This window comes from Amphiprion ocellaris, chromosome 21 (assembly GCF_022539595.1).
Source record: "Amphiprion ocellaris isolate individual 3 ecotype Okinawa chromosome 21, ASM2253959v1, whole genome shotgun sequence".
Lineage (NCBI taxonomy): Eukaryota > Metazoa > Chordata > Actinopteri > Pomacentridae > Amphiprion > Amphiprion ocellaris.
Genome location: NC_072786.1, coordinates 13,233,423 through 13,253,066, shown reverse-complemented (window position 1 = coordinate 13,253,066; position 19,644 = coordinate 13,233,423). Strand labels below are relative to the sequence as shown.

The 19,644-nt window shown below is 38.4% G+C and overlaps 2 protein-coding genes across 3 annotated transcripts; one reads left to right on the top strand and one right to left on the bottom strand.

The window, feature by feature from the left end:
- Window positions 1-2,105: 2,105 nt before the first annotated feature.
- On the bottom strand, window positions 2,106-9,195 carry depdc4 (DEP domain containing 4). Of its 2 annotated transcripts, XM_055006282.1 has the most exons (10): window positions 9,078-9,195; window positions 7,047-7,470; window positions 6,471-6,622; window positions 6,160-6,355; window positions 5,727-5,977; window positions 4,828-4,970; window positions 4,460-4,585; window positions 4,294-4,332; window positions 4,087-4,165; window positions 2,106-3,692 (listed from the first exon to the last, which is right to left on the bottom strand). In XM_055006282.1, the coding sequence occupies exons 1-10, from the start codon at window positions 9,154-9,156 to the stop codon at window positions 3,493-3,495; spliced, it is 1,689 nt and encodes a 562-aa protein (XP_054862257.1). In that variant the 5' UTR covers window positions 9,157-9,195; the 3' UTR covers window positions 2,106-3,492. The 2 variants fall into 2 exon arrangements, with proteins under 2 accessions (XP_054862257.1, XP_023140539.2); XM_023284771.3 differs by lacking the exon at window positions 4,294-4,332.
- Window positions 9,196-11,174: 1,979 nt separating this feature from the next.
- Window positions 11,175-19,605, top strand: tcp11l2 (t-complex 11, testis-specific-like 2). The gene is made up of 10 exons (XM_023284774.3): window positions 11,175-11,370; window positions 13,918-14,098; window positions 14,280-14,412; window positions 15,554-15,674; window positions 15,942-16,165; window positions 16,277-16,413; window positions 16,783-16,970; window positions 17,660-17,841; window positions 17,959-18,131; window positions 18,301-19,605. Exons 2-10 carry the CDS (start codon window positions 13,930-13,932, stop codon window positions 18,561-18,563), a joined length of 1,590 nt encoding a protein of 529 aa, XP_023140542.2. The 5' UTR covers window positions 11,175-11,370; window positions 13,918-13,929; the 3' UTR covers window positions 18,564-19,605.
- Window positions 19,606-19,644: the final 39 nt, after the last annotated feature.

Genomic DNA, 19,644 nt, shown 5'->3' with positions numbered 1-19,644 from the left:
GGTTTTGTTTTTTAACGGAATCAGGCGCATCAACGTCATCAGAGATTATTTTAAAACCAACTATTTCACTTTCCAGCGATTACAAATAAACATTATATGTCTTAATGTACAGATTGCACGAGCAATCTGGATTTCCTTTTCCCAGAGAAAATAAGAAAACGAGTTTATTTAGATAGCACCTTAGAAAACACACGGGTTATTCAAAGTGTGTTACAAAGGTAAAACAAACAAAACATCGAACACGTACAAGATAAATGACAGCAAGCAAAAATTAAATAAAATTTAAAAAGAACAGTACAGACAAGTTGAATGAAGTGCACATAATTTTATAGAACAGTTAAAATTGATTGACTAAAGGAAAAAGACAAACGATAAGGACATTTTTTTAAAATGAAGTACACAATAAAGCAAAACAAAACAGTGCAGAGAGTTAGTGCAGAATAACATATTGACAGCCTAGACCAGACTTTGTAAAATAAAAGTGAATAATTAAAAAATAGTGGAAAAAGAGACTCTCTTTAGCTTACGTTTAATAAATGGCCACATTTGGTGCAAATCTACTTTCAAGGGGAGCTGGTTTCAACAACAAGCAGCATAACAACTAAGTGCCATTTTGCAGTGTCTGGTCTGAACTGTGGCACCACCAACTGACATAAAATAAGTGAGTGCATAAGTAGTCGCCCCATTCATTCGTAGTAGTAGATGCACCTTTGGCCACAATAATAGCTGAGTCTGTGTTGATAGGTCTCAATCAGGCTTGCTCAAGCTGTCAGGTTGCACAAGGATCATGAGTGAATATCCATCCATTATCTGTATCCTTTATCCGCTTTATCCACTGTAGGGTCGTGGGGGGCTGGACTTGGAGCAAAGGGATGGTACTTCCTGGACAGGTCGCCAGACTATAAGCAGGGCTACACAGAGACAAACAACCAAGCACACATTCACATCTACAGACAATTTAAAATCACCAATTAACCTCAGCATGTCTTTGGACTGTGAGAGGAAGCCAGAGTACCCAGTGAGAACCTATGCAGTCACGGGAAAAACATGCACTCCACTCAGAAAGCCTACATTTGAACCCAGGACCCTCTAGCTGTGAGGTGACAGTCCTAACCCCCACAACAACTTGCCGTCCCATGAGTGAACAGCCCTTTTCAAGTCCAGCCACAAATTTCTCAGTTGGAATCAATGTCTGGGCTCTGACTCAGCTGCTCCATGACATTTACCTTGTTGTCTTCAAACCATTTCTATATAGGTCTGGCTGTATGCTGAGAATCCCTCTCGTTGGAAAACAAATCTTCTCTCAGGTTCTCTTACAGACTGTGTCAGGTTATCCTACAGGATTTCTCCATATTTTGCTGCATTTATTTTACCCTCTACCTTTACCATCCTGCTGAGAAGCATTACCACATCATGATGCTGCCACTACCATGCTTCACAGTAGGGATGGTTTGTTTGTAATGATGCGCAAACCCTGCATCTAGTCTGGGGGCCAAATAGGTAAATTTTGGTCTTCGGACCAAAGGACCTGTTTCCAGTTGACTTCAGAGTGTCCTGCATGCCCTCGGGTGAACTCTAGTTTAATATAGAAATAATAGGAGCTTCAACAGTGGCTTTATCTTTGCCACTCTCCTGTAAAGCGTTGACTGGTGAAGAACGGGAAAGAGGTGTTGTAGACAGTTTCTCCCATTTGTGTGACTCCTTCAGAAGACATCTTTGTTTCAGTCGCTCAGTTCTTGAGGACAGTGCACTCTAGGCATGTGCCATATTCCTTTTATATCTTAGTGATAGATTTAACTTTAACTACGCATTTCAGTAATATTTTCATGGTGTTGCATGCAGTGTTCCTTCCACACACAGGTGCCGATAAAACTACAATGTAAAACAGATTCCTCCTACCTGAACTCTCATCTGTTTTCACTTTTTATATAGGCACTGTATAGACAACAAATAGGGCCTTAAAATTCCAGCCTTCCTTTTTTCTAGACTGAAAAAGAATTCTCTCACTGTCTTATGCTAGTGCACCTCATATAAAGACATCAAGGAACCATTAGATCTGTGGACTCCACTAGGACACATACACTAAAATATTAACAGCAAAGACGTGTTTCAGAGAACAACTTTTATTAAATGCATTATTAAGTAAAGCATATTTCAGCATCATAAAGTGCATTCTAACATGATTTCAGTGTTTTCAAAGAAAAAAAAAGATGCTGACTAAAATGAGATTTGACTGTAAATTACTTCTGCATGACCATTGCTTCACAAAGTAACATTTTAAAATAAAAACTTCAACTGAGGCATCATATTTAAGATTAAATTAGTATTCTAAAACAATATCAAGTCATAGGACACCAAACTTACACCTTTTCAAGTCATAATGTCTACATTTCAAGTAAAATCCTAAAAAGCTACAGTTAAAATTGATCGGGTTGCTGGCACTAAACGCATTTAAACCCCATAAAATTAAAGCCTACAGTATTTACCTGAGCTATGGTTAGCCTAACACAGTATTTTGTCCTCTCCGCTTTCATTTCATATTAAAATCTTCATTAAAAAAACCTTCATGCTTATGTATTAAACTTATTCGAGTGACATTAGTGTTACAGTTACCAGTGTTTTCCCATCAACACAACATGCTCTCGAAGCACCACAAAAACATAAAATTGTTATTCTTAATTTTATATGTAGAAATATTAATGCCAAATAAAAGTGCACAGGATTACTTCTGAAAAGCACAACACCATTTTTAAAGCCCAAATCAACTTCACTAAAAAACTTCTCAGTATAACACATTAGCTTTATCCAAATACTGTACTTCATCATAGAAGTACATCAATTAGTACACTGTTCATTAAATGCTACATGAGAGCAGCTAGCTAAAGGGTAAATTCATAAAATTCTGAATATTTTATTTAAGCAATCCTTTTTACAACCTTTTTATATACGTTATGATTACCTTATTGTAATGTTGGAATAATACAAATCCCAATTTAAACATTACTGATTTATGCAACATAAAATCTGTCAACAATGTAGAATAAAACTATTTTAAAAACCTGCATCAAGTTACCTGGGATCACACACAGAAAGCACAATTAGTTTTCAAACTAGTGCAAAACTTTATAAGTCTACAGCTGACTTAATGCCTTTAATAAAAAGGTTCCAAATACTTCTTAAAATTGCAATGTGTATTAGTTAAAAAAAAGGCATCCATGGCTGCAAGACAGTAGTAACTTTTTCTAAAATCCAGACTTAGCCCCAGACTTCTGAATAAATCCTCAAGGGTCACAACCTGTTTTATACTGATTTAGCATCATAACCTGTTTTTATGTAATGTTTTGTCTGCATTAGAAGTCCAACTCTCAGAACAAGATATTTAATTAGACTCATATTACTCATTGAAGCTTTATCATTTTTATCCTGCAAGTACCCACTGACTTTGTGAAAGTACATCTATGAATTCAAACCAGTACCAGTTAGTTGTACGTTTCAGAAAGTGCTGGAGAAATGCTGGAGGAAGACCACAGGGTGATGTTTCTCAAACTCTTTCAGCAGCCTCCTCTTCTCCTTGATTGGCATGCTCTTGCTTGAGGAAATGTCATGAAGAAGCTGTTTGAGGCTTTCCAAGGTGGTAGCCTCTCGCTGGTCCTCATATTCCTGTGGAGTCACCTGCTGGCAGAAGGTGAACGCTGCAACACAGCAGAGAGGGTTTCAAAGGTTTCAACTGGAGCATTAATACACAATGTTAAGGGAGCCAGCTTTTTTTTTTAGTGTGAATGTGGAGCAACAGTGCCTCCACGTGGGCAAGACATTTTACATTTGGGGTCAGTTTCAAGATAAATCAGTATAGGTGATTTTTGCTGCAGGTCTGGATAAAGATGCAGATTAAACTTTATAAACATGTAGACTGGATTGACTGTGGCAGTTAAATGCTCCAATAAATTGCATGTCTAACCAGGATGTAGCCCAACAGGTTTCTATGTAAAGTTACTTAAAAGGCTTTGAAAAACTGAGTATATTCTAAGTTAACTCATGTAATCATTGTTAGCTGAATTGTGAATGATTTACGGACAATTAACTTACTGGCAATGGAGTCAGGATCTTTGCCCTGCTGCATCGTCCTCAGTGTTCTCCTCACAGCTTCAATAAGGGTTGTAGGAGTCTAAAATCATTGCAGAAAGCGAGCAAAAGGAAAGATTGAACCCAGTTACTAAAATGTGGCCTGTAAATGCACAGTGTACAATTTGTCTGTGTAGGATGGAAGAAACTTGACATGATAAAGAACTTTACAGATTCCATGTAAAATGATTGGACTCTTTTTGTGATACACTGAAAAGATGACAATCAGAAAGAGAAATCAATTATTTAAGTTGGTATCTTATCAAATCCAGATAATGTGGACACATCTACTGTTTAGAAATGCATAATTTGAAGCCAAGAGAGAACAGAAATGTACCTTAAAAAGCTCAGTGTGATTGTCAATGAGAAAGAGTGTCAGAGTTTCACTCTGCGATCGAGTCAGTTCATGATTTTGAACAAGTGCTCTTTGAAAAGTGCGGCAGACCAATGCCCTGTTATCAGTCTGAAAGAAAAACAAAACATCAGTAAGAGAGCATTCCATCATACTAACTACCAGTCCAATCCTGGATATAATTCAATAAAATAAAGCTGCACTAGAACCACATAAATCACTAGAACGGCATATAAAAAAAAAACACGTTTTTTCGATAGTTTCCTTGAAATGCTATTTCTGTTTTATTATCCTGAAAGGCAGTGCAGTAAGCTGGGACTGACGGTGTGGATGGGAGAAGAGTAGTAGGCTACCTGTTTCTGCAGACGACAGGCATCCGAGTGAGCTGCTGTGGCCATGAAGGCCAGCAGTCTCCGCAGTTCATCCCTCACACTCGTATCCAGCAGCCTCAAACACAACTGAGATGCTCTGATGGCATCTTGCACCTTCCCATCATCTAGAAATAAACAAGACATGGACAAAAGGAAGATGAAATATGCTGGATCTTCACAGAGAGAAAAGTACTGACATTTATGACCAGAACAAAACTAAATAAACCAAAATACAGATCATAGACACTGTGACTTAATGCTGCGGAGTTTCATACACTTGTCTCTCATAAAGAATGCCACACTGGGTTCTCGAATTTTCAAGATTGCATACATCTCTGGTACTGTTTTAATTGGTTTAGATCTCATCAGGTCATTAAAAAGTTTGTAGGCATGGATGTTCAGCTAAAACCTAATAAAACAATTACGGTGCTCCATAAGGTGCAAATTTAGGTCCTACACTTTTTAACATTTACATGTTGCCAGCTGGAAACTGCTTTACACACAACTTTAAATCAGTGTGTCTCCTAGTGACCCTGGACCAACCAATGCCTTATTTAACTCTATTTTAGACATCAAGTTAAGGAAAACAGAACACTTTCTACAGTTAAATCAGGACAAACTAAAGTCTTGGTCACTGATACTGAAACTTGGGCAGGGAAACTTAATGTCAAACTACAAGTGCTGGCATTAAACTCATGTCAACAAATGAAAAATTTAGGAATAAACTCTGACTCAAATCTCAGTTTTGAGCCTTTATGTATTGATTTTATTGCAATTCTATAAGGCATTTTTGTTCAATTCAATTTGTAAGAAAAATGTAGTGCAAATAAAGTCTGATTGACTGATTATTAAATGTCCATAATAGTTTTTTAAAGTCTCACCCAGTAAATCCAGAATTGCCGTATGTATATCCAGGTAGCGTCCTGAAAGAAGTGGTGTTCTTTCCTGTCCACTGTAGTATTTTGCAATAGTATCAAAGAGTAGTCTCTTCTGGTTTGCAATCTGCTCTGCATCGCTGTCCTCGATAGAGGGTTTACTGCCTTGCTGGTTGAGCTGTTCCCCTGCAACCACGATCAGCTGGTCAGGAAAGAGCTCCAAGCAGTCTGCTGCTGCTGACAGCCACCCATCCAATCTAAGAAATTATAAGCATGAAATAGAAGAACTATTTACTTTACTGTCACTGAAGGGTCGTGGAATACAAATACACACATTTTATTTATCTTATGCAATTTGCTCTGTATATCCGATCAATGATTTTAACAAGATCAGCTTCTACATATGCCGCAAAAACAAAGTAATAATCAGAGCACTGACTGAGGTAGGTTAAGGGTGTCTGGCAGCTCTCTTTCCAGGCATGTGTTTGAGATAACCAGGTCCTGGTTCACCAGAGGAGCTCTGCAGGCCCCAGACTGAACCCTTTCAGGAGAGGTCAGTATGCAGTCCAACATGGGCAACTCTACTATCTGCAGCAGCTGCAAGAGGGTCTGCTGCTTCCAAACCTCATCCACCACTATGGAAAGAAGAGCAGAAAGAAAAAAAATATCCATCATAAACTGTCATGGACTGTTGTTCCCTTGTGTATGGCCTCCGCTATACTGGCAAATACTGACAAATTATGTCATTACCAGCTTTGGACAGAAAACCAGAAGTCCTGAGGGTTGTGTGTCGAGCTGGAGACAAAGATGGTTGCAGGTTGATGGTTCTCAGCAGCCTTTCAACCCTCCTGTCTGATGGTCCAACAGCAAGAGGATTGGAGATGGTCCTCAGTTCATTCAGCCTCCAGAAACAACAGGATGCATTTTGGTAATTAACTAAAACTTTGGTTTGTGTAAAGACATTGGGCAATATTCTCACAGTCAAATGTCAGACAAGTTTTTACTAAATAGAAACCTGGAGATTAAAATTTGACAACATTTTGACTATTGGTGCTTTCAAACAATACCTCTTGCATAATTAGAAATGGATTTAATTGTAAAAAACACAACAAAATATACTGCTACACACAAACATCAACATCACACCACGTACATGCACGGACGCGTGCGCGCACACACACACACACACACGTACACCCACACACACACTTCCCATGTCTGCTATGAGTGCCTCATTTCAATGCTTCATGTTGCATGTAAATTGACTTGGAATAAAACTGGTCAGTTAAGCAACATATGAAAGAGGGGATTCTAGGTAAAACCAACCTTGAGGTCTTCTTCCTCTTTATCTCCTGTTCCTCTGGTGCTATGTTTTCTGTGTCACCACTGCCCTCGTTCATGGCTGAATTCAACCTTACTTTATATTCCAGAAAACGGTAAAGGCTGCAGCTGCTGTCCTCAAAGGCCACTTCCTTGTCTCTGCGAAACAGCTTTGTGCCCACTGGCTCAAACACCTTCGCCTCCATCAGAGCCTGGCAGAGTCGAGCAGCTTTGAGGCGGGACACTTCACTTGTACAAAACACCACATTCTGCATTAAATAACTGAGAACTGTGTCCACAGCATCTGAGCCTGTGAAACATTCAGCATGAACACGTAGGTGTCTTCTGCAGCGACGCACCTCCACCTGAGTCTGCAGGGCTTGGATGATGTTGTACCACAGCTGGGTGGCACCAAAAGGCCCTGAGAAACCTATTTGTAAATGCAGGATTAGAAGAAAGTGAGTCAAATCTGGCTGAATACCTGAGTTCAGGTACAGTTTGTTTTCAACCTAATTGGACAGACCAGTTCACATACCTTGAAAAATGTCATCATACAAATTATTGAGATGTTATATCTAATATTAAAGCTGATTAATAAGCACAAATACTGGATTGTGAAAAATAAGACTTTAAACAATTTGTGACAGTGACAAGTGTAAAAAAGTCGTGTCCCAAGAAACTTCCTCTGAGGTTTGGAAAAAGTAAGGTGGACAAGTGAAAACTGTAACTGTTGTGTTGCATCTATATGACAGTGGTCAAGTTTAACTGGAGTTTATTAACTGGTGACAGCATTCACTGTAAACTAACCAGTCGTTCAATTAGCCTGCATTTCTGCATCTCCTTTTAAGCTTAACAACACATCACTCTTTAGCTACATTCATTGTAGTCCTGACATAAAATCCATGAAAGGATTAAGAGTAATTTTAAAATCATTCATTGTCTGCTCACATGATAGAGAAAAACTACATGTGCATGACTCAAACCACTTTAAGAGCATGCTACTAAGAAATGGAGCTCATTAGAAAGGCAGGACAGCAAACCTTACAGTGTTCATTCTGATTTGATTCTAATGCTACTAAGCAGTCTGCAATAAAAATAAAATATCTGAATAAACACTATGTAAAGTCTAATTGCCGTATTAGTATATTGACATATATACTGGCAGCTTTAGAGCATTTACACAGTGGCTGTACCTCTATGTTTCAAACCTAATGTCATCAAATAGAGCAAACAAGTGCCAGCTCTGGTTTAAAAACAGGAAAGAAAGAAAAAGTTCAGGGGAACAATCAAGATCAAAATTATGACAGCAGCCAGACTTCCCCAAAACTGCTACATGTTGTAAAATAAATAAATGAAATACAAAAATAAGTACTTGAGAGAATTTGAGAACATACAGAGATGATTTGTCACAAACAGAACTTCAATCCCTGTTTAACCATAATCCTAGAATACATTTTTAACTGTACTTCTCAGGCTATTTCTGTCTGGCAGGTAGGATGCACCACAAGTTAACCTGAGTGTAACCTGATAGTGGTGTCGTCACTAACGCTCAGTGTTAATAACATGCATTAAACTGTGAGTATATGTATATACTTATGCATCTATAGTACATAGCATAGTATATAGTATTTAAGTGTTGACATTTGACAAGAACATTTTGCAAATCGGCACAGTATCATTATCACAGCAGCCTCACACATGGGAACATAACCAGTTAACACCAGTTTAACTTGAACACCGTAGGATTAAGGGCTGAAAAAGATAGTGCTGCATGGGTGAAAGATCTCAATACTTTCTCCACAGCGCAGAAGCTCAGTGTGGCATCATAAACAAGGTTCCTGTCTGCCCACCGTTCTCAAAGTCTGGACTATTGACATATTTTGATCAAGATGGTGGTAGCTAACATTGAAATCTGTCGGTTCAGTGGTACTAAGCTAGCATTTAATTACGTAGCGATGCTTTATTGTTGTAGTTATTTATATACAAATAAAACAGTAAGATAATGAAAATTATTTAGAGTCAATACTCAGGCCTTACCGTGCTGGATATTTTCACGAAAACTTCTTGTTTGGCTGTTCAACCGTCGAAACCGAGGAGTCAAATCAACCGCCATCATGAACTCTGTGTGACATCATCGTCTTCTTCTTCTACTAAATGTAACCAACAGACACCGGAGTGCTGCCCCCTATAGGCCTCAACACACACTGTTTCCAATCTTTCTTGCAAAAAGCTCCCTTAAAAATATTAAGAAATTAAGAACAAGTTAATTATATTGTTTATAGAAAACAAAATCTTTATTAAAACAGCATGATGTAGAGACAATATACAGTTGTTTTTCTTTATTTACTGTATTTCCCACAGGAAAACATGTTGCAGTGCCCATCTGTCACACATAAACCATCTGGACATATTCTCATGATATTCATATGACCACACTACAATGACACAGTTATAGAATTAGTATAACTGCCAAGGCATTTTAGCAGACTCCTATGAAGAGCGGTAGCACAATAGTCTGTTTATGTTCAGCGCAGGGGACTGACAGATTTCTATGAGGGCCGGCCTAATAAACAATAGGAATGACAGAATTAGTTAAGAACTGAATGAATTAAATCACTCTGCAGCAAAAAACACAAAGCAACAAAATTGTATTCAGTTGCACTTCTGATCTGTTAGCATGGCGCTAGCTGAAAATCCAGCATTTCTGTTTCTATTACCCCGATGAAACATTTCTAATCTTCTGAAAATTAATCTAGCAAGTACGCAATAGTACTATTAGAGCAAGGTGTTAAATTAGTTTAAACTTATTACTGAAAAAAGCCTATCCCAGGTGACAAGAGCAAGGGCAGGGGACACCCTAGACAGGTCGCCAGTCCATCACAGGGCTACATATAGAGACAAACAAGCACACTCACATTTACCTGATACATAAAATATAGATATAAAACTAAAAGTCAAAAATTGGAATGAGATATAGATAGTTCATGCTTATCTACAAATGCTTTCCCATATATTTTACAAGCAATCGACTATATATAGGATGTTAAAAGACAGACTTGAAGACTAATGCACACCACAACAACACAACGGAGTGAAATATAATACGAGATGAGTGGTTACAAGTGTGCAAGATGAATAAAAGATAATACAGCAATAAAAAAATAACTCTAAAAATAGAATTCAGAAATTAAAAAATGGTTGCAGTAAAACAGCCAAATTTTCATAAAATAATATCTCCTTAAATGTTTACACTACAAATATTTTATTCTATTTAATATTTCAATCGAATTAGATAAATATTAATGATAAATTAATGATAAAAATATGCATTGTGAAACATAATTTTATAGACCATAATTTAATACTACTAAAATAAAAAATTATAAGAAGGATGATGTATTCTATAGCACTTTTATTAACAGAGTGTGTAACTAAATAAACTAGTAAACTAAATAATGTAGTAAACTAAATAACTAAACTGACGACATAACATCAATTAAAACTTTGGAAAATAAACATCACGAAAGCAACAACAGAGCATTATAGCAAAGATTAATGATTTTAAAAAAGGATTTTAAAAAACAGTTCCCTTTCATATTTTCACATAGTAGTTAAACGTTCCTGTTCCTTTCTTTAACCTGTTGTCCTTGCTTAAAGGAATGTGTGGCAAGAATGTCGAAAGAAAGTCAGATTCCTTGTATCTGTACACAAACTCGCCCCTTAAAGATGATTTATTGGGATATTTTTGCTGCCAAATTAAGGGTAAGAACCCCCAATGCAACTGGGTGGACTAGATTTTATCCCTATAATATCCTCAGATATTCAGTACATGAACTACAGTGAGGACACATCCGTAAACAAACACTACCCACGTGAAAAATGAAGCAGTGCGGAGCGTACCATTTTAACCATGGGTGATAGGTATAGAACTACTGTCTTTTGTCCAACTAAGTATAAAATAATATGCATAATGAACATAAATATATAGTTTTGCATTCACACTGAATTATTTGGAGCACATAATAAATTTTATATTCGTCTTTGTTTGGCAGTTGAACACCCCTACGTGTGAAATGGTTTGGCCGGTTGAGCTCAGCAGAGGAAACAAGAACCGTCCGTCCCGTGCGCCACTTGAGAAGGTGGCAGTAATGTACCTAGAGCTGCTCGCCAGCCGCCATTAAACCCATAAAGAAGAAGAAAGAGTAGGCGGAGAATAAAGAAGGACCTTTAAACCGTACCCTGAGACCAAGACAACAGGACGACAGCGAGTGTTCACTTCGGAGCTGAGCTATTTTTGGTGACAGTCTCCGTCTTCGGAGATTTGAATCAGGTAAAAGTCGCTTTTGTTGCGCACAGTTGACAGTTTGTGGTTGTGAGTCGCTTGACTGACTCTGTTGGTAACTTTTATGTCGCGTTGAGGCTGTGTGTGGACGAAAAACAAGACTTCGACGGTTTCAACTGACACCTTTCCTGTCAACGCTAATGTCAAAGTATATCTGTCATGGTAAAGAAGCCTAAATTATAATTATATTTGGCTGTACAGTTGAAAGATTTGGTCAAAGAACAAAGACAGTAATAAAATGTAAACAACAATCGAGCTGACAATTAGTTACAACAAATGTCTTCGCTAGTACAGTGCGCTTAGTATTCCTGCACTCTGTTAGGATTCTGTCATGAGCAAATAAAATGTACTCCTATATGGCGTTCTTGTTTTGGTCTGCAGCTGGGATCACGTGTACCCACTTCTTACGCGTGTGTGGTTATTTTTTTATCCATGTGCACAGGGATGTAACCAAAGAGTTTCCATGCGGTGCTGACAGACAGGAAGCTGCAGCCAATAACGAGGGTCCCCGTGTTGCTAGCCCAGCCTCCCTGATCCACTGCTTTGTTTACATTACACTGCAGCGAAATCTGGATCGCAGAGAGCTGTCTTTGTTTCTGCAGGAGTTAAATGAGTAACAGCACGTAGTTTGCATAGGAATGCCTGTCCTTTATGTGCTTGCATATTTGTTTTTATGGTAGACAGCCACTACAGATGTGCATATTTAAGGTTATTATTGCATATGTCACATTCTAACGCTGTATTGTAGAGTCTAGAGTGTATTTCAAATGCCTTTTTAAATTCAGTTTTCTACACGTCCAGTAATTGGATTGTTTATGTTTTCTCTTCCTGATCTTGCATCATTGGTCTGGCATAACAGCACAATATATTTTAATCCAACGAACATTCAGACTGCTTAAAGAGGCTTTCTCGTAATGAAGCAGCAGATGACAGAGTACACCTAATCCGTAATCAGTTTTCTGGACTGCACCGCTTTCATCCCTCCAGATAATCTCTGAAAATTGGCCTGCTGCATTGCTTTGACCTAGCTGTCAAGTCTAGCGGATGATGTAATGAACGAGCTGCAGACATAGCAGGGGTGCACATAAGTAGCACACTCCCTCCACCCACCGTCCTCACCCCCTGAGCTATCTTTATACTGTAAGAGCTGGCAGGGAGTGTGTATTCATTTTTGGCAGCTGATAACTGAGCCTGGGGACAGGAACACCCAGGGGTCATCCTGCCAGTACTGTATGTCTGAAATAATATCAGTGAGGCCTGCTTAGTTGTAGATGGGACAGTAAAATACACTTCAGCATTTTTATTTAGCCAAATGTTGTAATTAGTGTTTGTATTGATTTAAAAAAACAATGAAAATGTGTGCAACGCCCATACTGCTTTAGGTTGATTTATGAATTCACTCAGCTTGGTGTTAGGTCACAGTTTTCCTACTTCACAAACAGTACCTGTCTTTGTTATGCTAATGCTTTTGTGTGGAAGATGGACGACATAGATGCAGGTGTAATAGGATCGTGTTGACGGTTGAGAAGCCCTCTGTTGTCCCATGTTGCCCTGGACACACAATTGATCAGATGGACAGACACAGTGTCCCTTTTATCCTCAAGGAATACAGGCTGTTGTTTAAACCTGTGTGGAAATTGGTCCTGCTTGTGTCTAGACTTTGAATTGTGCTGTTAACCCTGGTTGCAGTAAACAAACTCTTAGCCGCCTAGTGTTTTTCCAGTGAGTTACTTCATGCACTATCAGTGAGTTTAATAAGATGTTGAAACTGTGCAACAAAGCAGCTAGCTTTGTTTCCATGGTGACTGGCCCGCCAGCTGTTTTATAGAGTGTGACTGGTGTTTTTGTTACTCTTCTTTAACTGCCATGGCAATAACAACTCTTACTAAGGTGAGAAATCTATACTCTATTGCACTCTGACATGTGCACAACTTTTCTTGCTTTTTTTATTTCATTTTTGATTGTCTTTTAATTATTTACAGCACCACAGCAATTTAGGTAGGAATTCCTCAAAATTAGCAATAGTGTCTGTGTTTGTCATTACTGAATATACATGTCAGTCTTTAGGAATTATTTATGCGTGTTAAAGTTTTCAGACAACAGTAGAGTTCTGAGGAAGGAGAGAAGGAATCCATCTTTGTTAAACTGGAACAGCCATCTTTAAACAGAGGAATGGGGTCTATGACACAACTTATCAGTCTTGAGATCTCTCACAGGAAAGTTTTACAACCACTAACATCTTGAGTCATATGTCACCTCGCAGTTTCACAACCCCTCACAGCTTGAGGCATATGAGTCTTGGGTAGGTAATGGACCATTAACCGTGCAATTTGAGGTTGACAGTATATATCTAGGACTTCTGATTGTACTCGAGAAGCCTCTTGAATAACAAGTGAAACATCTTCCAGAACCTAGAAGAGAAGTTCAGTTGCCTTCTACTGAAGTACTGACATCTACTCCATACTTAAAGTGTTGGAAATCCTTTCTGTTTAAAGGGGCTTGTCAACAATGTTACTATCAACTTCTCATGTCCAGCTCTAATCCAAAATGCCTCTAAATGATGAGCGACCCACCTCCACATCCAGCGGTGAGGACCAAGGCAGTGATGTAGAGTCCTCGTCAGAGCGCTGCGACAGCATGACATTGGCCAGTGACCTGGACTGCTCACGTGAAAGTTTCTCCAGTGACTGCTCCAGTAAACATTGTACACCCTCCTGTAAGTTTGACTGCTCACCAGACATCCTCTTACTTCCTGTTTTCATTTTAGTCAGTGCCTGTGTTATCTTTAATCTCATTAGGGAGTAACCATCCTCATGAATGTCATCTTGCAACTTTAATAATACAACACAAGCTTGTTTGTCTGTTTACAAACTTGGTTCAATGTTTGGCTCTCACAGCAAGCCCACCTAAAACTTTAACCCTGGATGAAGTCATGGATGCTGGAAGAGACCTGTTCAACCTAAGCCTTTCCCATGAAATTGTTGTGAACCAGAGTTTCCGAATGGAACTGAATACCATACCCCAAGACAGGTATGCCATGAACAAGATCTTTGCTGTCCATTTCATCACCCCTGGATCATGTTTTGTAGATTTTTTGTGGACCTAAATACTATTAGTGGACCTTTTGTCATGTAAATATATAGAAAAATGTACAGACGACTGCAAATTAATTTGAATACACAAGCTTTGATGACAAATGTTTTACAATATCCATACCAGTTGTTTACTCCCACAATTTACACTCTTTTATTAACAAAGTTCACAGACATTTTACCTAAAATGTTGAATATGTTATTGATCAGAGAGAGATGTTAACAAATATGGAGCTTCATGCTATTTATAAAGACATGTACACTTAATAGAAGAAGACCAAGAATACATGCAAGTCATGTTATCGTAACTGTAAAATAGCTGTTAAAAAAAAACAAAACAATCTGACACTGATGTGTGAATTTTCAGAAGGATGTGAGAAAAGAGATCCAAAGAGACACCACTGTTTGTGGCCAAACTGACTGTGAATCACTCAGCTGATGAAATATTTAAATAATTCAGTAAAAGCAGCTTCAAAAAACATGGCATCCTCAAACAAACACAACAAACAGCACTGACAGGAAGGAACAGGAAGTTTAAATGATCCAAATTATCCCAATCTGTGTTAAACTATCTTGAACGGTTATTCAGTATTTTCAAAATAAGAGTTATTTTCTTTCCAAGAGGACAAGAGATGAAGGTACTTACTTTTCAACATAACTGTTAATACTTCATTGACTTATCAGAATTTTGATCGATGATGTTATAGAAATTGTATAGATGAACAGCCATTACCTATATTTATTTCAATCTGTATTAAATTTCACAGAAAAAAAAAAAACTTAAGCTCAATCTGAGCTGAACAAGAAAGGCTGAAGAATGATGAGGGGTACACAGGAAGGTAGAGAAAAATAATTTATCTTTTGTAGAGTGAGGAGAGGGACAGCCGCAGGTAAAACAGACAGCAAAGTACAATGTAGTTTATCATCACACTGTGTTGCTGGCAGCAAATCAAAATGATTTTCTGTGCAATAATGACACTTTGTTTAAAAAATTATTCATCCCTACCAAGATAACAGCACTATGTTTTCTCCTTTGATGTTTGGTGAAGATGAATGACACCCGTGTTTTCTTTTCTTAGTTTAGGGAAGATGGTTAGAGATAATCTCCACAAGGCTTTCTGGGACATCCTGGAGGCTGAGCTGAACGATGACCCTCCTGAGTATGGACAAGCCATCAAATTATTGGAGGAGATCAGAGCGGTCAGTTTACACAATTTGACATTTACAGCTTCACTACGTTTGTAGAAATGACTTTAATACTTCTGACTGAACAAGATAAATAAACATTTTTAATATTTTTTGTACCACCTTTTGTATAATCTTTTTATTGTTCTTCACTAGTCTTAATCCTCCTTAAATCATCTACTTCTCTTTTTTCCATGACCTCATTTGTGATAGGTATAAGTAGAAAACTCTAAAATAAAGAAGTAATAATAATCTAAGTAAATGTTTTTTGTCATTGGACAGATCTTACTATCATTCCTTAATCCGGGTGCCAATCGGATGCGGACCCAGATCATGGAGGTGCTGGACATGGACCTGATTCGTCAGCAGGCTGACAACGACGCTGTAGACATCCAGGGGCTTGCCTCTTACATTATCACCACCATGGGCAAAATGTGTGCACCAGTGAGAGATGAGGAAATCAAGAAGTTACGAGAAAGCACACTTAACATAGTGGCACTCTTTAGGTAATTCTATACTTGTGGTTCAAAGCATTAAAAAACATTTCAATGTAGAGAATTCATCTATTTCATGAAAAGCAAGTTAATCACCACGGTTTGTTTTTTCCTAAACAATAGGGAGATATTCCGTGTGTTGGACCTGATGAAGGCAGACATTGTCAACATTACAATTGAACAACTGAGGCCTGTACTGCAGAGACACAGTGTTGAGTATGAGAGGGCAACATTTCAGAGGATCCTGGACAAAACACCCAGTGAGTGAGAAAGAACACATTTTTCTTTCTTTGTTACCTGCTGCATCAAGAATGCAATGTGTAGTGTGGCAATATACTGGAATAGCACTAGAAAATAACACATACTGCTATGTGTTGTGCAGTGTGTGGTAAACAATGGAGCCGTGGTAAACAATGTGATGAAACTATTTCTACATTTTTCCAAGCTTTTTCTTTGTAAAATTTTCCTTATCATGGTACATATATACTGATATATCTGTGACAGACCACTATTGGCTGTAAATATCAACTAAATGATATATTGCTCAGGCTCTACTGCAAAATAATGAATTTATTCCAAAGTAAGAAACTGAAATACTACACAGCTAAATTACTGTCAAATTTCCTCAGGTGCTTTAGACCACACCACCTCCTGGATCAAGTCTTCCCTGGAAGAGCTGCAGTCAGCCACCATACCCAAAGAGCAAGCTGACGGTGATGGAAAAAGACAGCAAGTGGTGCCTGGGCCCTTTCAGGTCATCAATGTTGCCTTCCTCCGTATCCTCACAGGGGACTTCTTTAAAGGCCCACTGCCTGAGGTAATGTGGTATACATGTTTGTGAAATTAACCATCTCAACCCAAAACACACCAGTGGGTTTGGAAGGCATGTTATCTTAAAAAAAAGCCAAAACTACACCTTTGATCAGAACCAGAAACTATAAAATCAGATAGATTCTCGAATAGTTCTTTACCGACTAATCTGTGATGCACCATTCCATCGAAACACTTAATCAAATCTAAGCTTAAAATGGGAATATTTCATCAAACATTCACCAAAAATCCAGTTACGCTAACCACCATCTGAAAGTGAAAAACAACCTGTGCTTCCTATTTTAACTGGCATGCCCTTATTAACTCATCTGTGGCCTACAGTCATATGACAAAAGCACATGGGTTTTTCAGCTGAACTGGGCTGAACTGCAGGCTCTGTTCTGTTACACAGAGCAGAGAAAGCAGAAATTAAAACAGTAAGTAGTAAAATATCTAGTATGTAGAGTCACATTTTTTTCCCAGTGGTGGGCACTTGTTGTTGTACATGCTGTATGTCCGGTTACCTCATTTTTTTCTAAAATATATAATCAAAGAAATTCAGCTTTCATTTTGACTTTGTAGTTATTTATGGCATTATAACTGTTGACAAGACATCACAACTTGTAGATATTTTCCAGACACTGACATAAAACTTAACATACTGAGTATCTTGTACTTTTTTTTCTTCTCTTTTAGACCTTGGCGACAGATGAAACCCGCCTGCTGGAGATTCACTGGCAGCTTCAGCAGTGTCAGGCGGTGAACGAGGTGCTGCTTATTGTCTATAGCACCATTGGAGGGCCTATCCAGGGCCTTCCCTCCCTGTCTGACCGTCTGAAGAGGATGATCAGTGTGCTGCTGGACGGGATGCACAGACCGTAAGTTCCCTTTAATTTCATAAACTCATAAATTTCTTCATAGCTGATGATTACAGATCATCTCCCTCACATGACATCTGAGCTCAGAACTGAACTCAATGCTCCCTCTGTCTACAGGGATTTTAACATTCAAGAGTCACTAGAGGGCATCAGTGCACAGATCTGCTGTGAGCTCAACAAGTCTTTAACAGAGAGGAACTACCCTGCACTCACCCCAGCACTTCAAGCCACCCTCACGGGTCAGATCTGCAGCATCACCCAGAAGGACAATCCCATCCGCACTCTAGTTGGTAAGACTGACTGAACTAGACAGACTGTTTGACATATTCTTTAACAGGCAGATACACATGCATTGGTGTCAGTGTACTAAATACATAAAAACCGAGGTGATAATGAAGCTCAAAATCTGTCCTGTTGGAAATTTTCGAACCTTGTCTTAACCTCTACTTTCCTCTGCAGAGGACCGTGTGCAGCTGTACTTCATGGCCCTTCTCAGTGACCCCAAATCCCAGCTCAAACTTGAACAGGTACCAGCTGGCTTGACCGCTATCAAGCCTGAACTAACACTGCTAGGAGCCAAGTTCGTCTCCCTGGTCAACTACAACAAAAGTGTTTATGGACCTTTCTATGCGGACATCATCAGGAAGCTGTTGTTCAGCAACAACCCACCTGCAGCAAGCTTTCCTCAGGACACGGCTCAGGACTCTGTCACCCACAATTAAATGCACAATATGGCTTGTGCAGGTGAAGGAGGCTGTTTTTTTTTTTTTTCATCAGACAGGTCTACACCTGAGAAGGTGTGTGTGTGTGTGTGTGTGTGTGAGAGAGAGAGTGTGTAAGGGGGGCTTCTGTGTATACTCAGATGTATTTGAGCATTGTCAAACAGGTTGTTATAATACAAAGGAGGACAAGGTATGAGAGTGAGAGGACAAAAAACAGTAGATACATATAAAGAAATGACCTTTTTCTGAACCTTACAGTGACACTCCATTTCATGTAATTCTCTGTTGTGAAACTCTTAGAGAGAAAAGGGGAAAACTTTAGTATGTATAATACATACAGCAAGCTTTATAAAACAGAAAGGATAAAACTTCTATATTTAGGAAAGTAGCGGAGTAGCATTTCAGATTCTTTACTGATAAGTTACTTATCTTTGTTCAGTACTGAGGTATAACTATAGTTAATCACAGGGAAATTATCAATAGCAAGTGCCACATATGCAGATATTAATGCAAAACATGAGCGAGCCCTCAATTCAGTGACTTCGTACCTTGATAGTCCCTTACCTTTTTTTCTTAATCTGTCAGAATATTTAACTTTCTTTATTATTTTTAATCCACTCTGGGTTTTGTCTTGTTAAAGAAAATTGTCTGCATGAGTGTCTTTGTGTTGGGATTTGGTCATTTTAGTTTTTACTTGAGTAATTCTTTGAAATATATGTCGCACGCGTTTTCTGTACTTTTACTTAATATCTGCCGGTGGAGTACAAGTTGTATTGATTTTGTTGCTATGCTTGTTACATTTTGAAGTACTGTAGGTATTTTGCAGTATTGCCTATTAAGTGTGTTGGCTGTCAGAACACGTTGGGAAAGGTGCTGAACTCAAAAGTGATTTTTGTGTCCAAAATTTCCAGCGGACCTATGCATATGCACAAAGAAAAGCAGTTGTGTAGTTTTACAAAAGTCTCCATGAAAATGTTGAAAAGTTGCTGTTCTTTTCTTCTGTACCACAGTTAATATAATAAAACTTCAGAAAGAAAACTGAGCATGAACGGGTGATAAATTCATAACTAAATCCAACAGA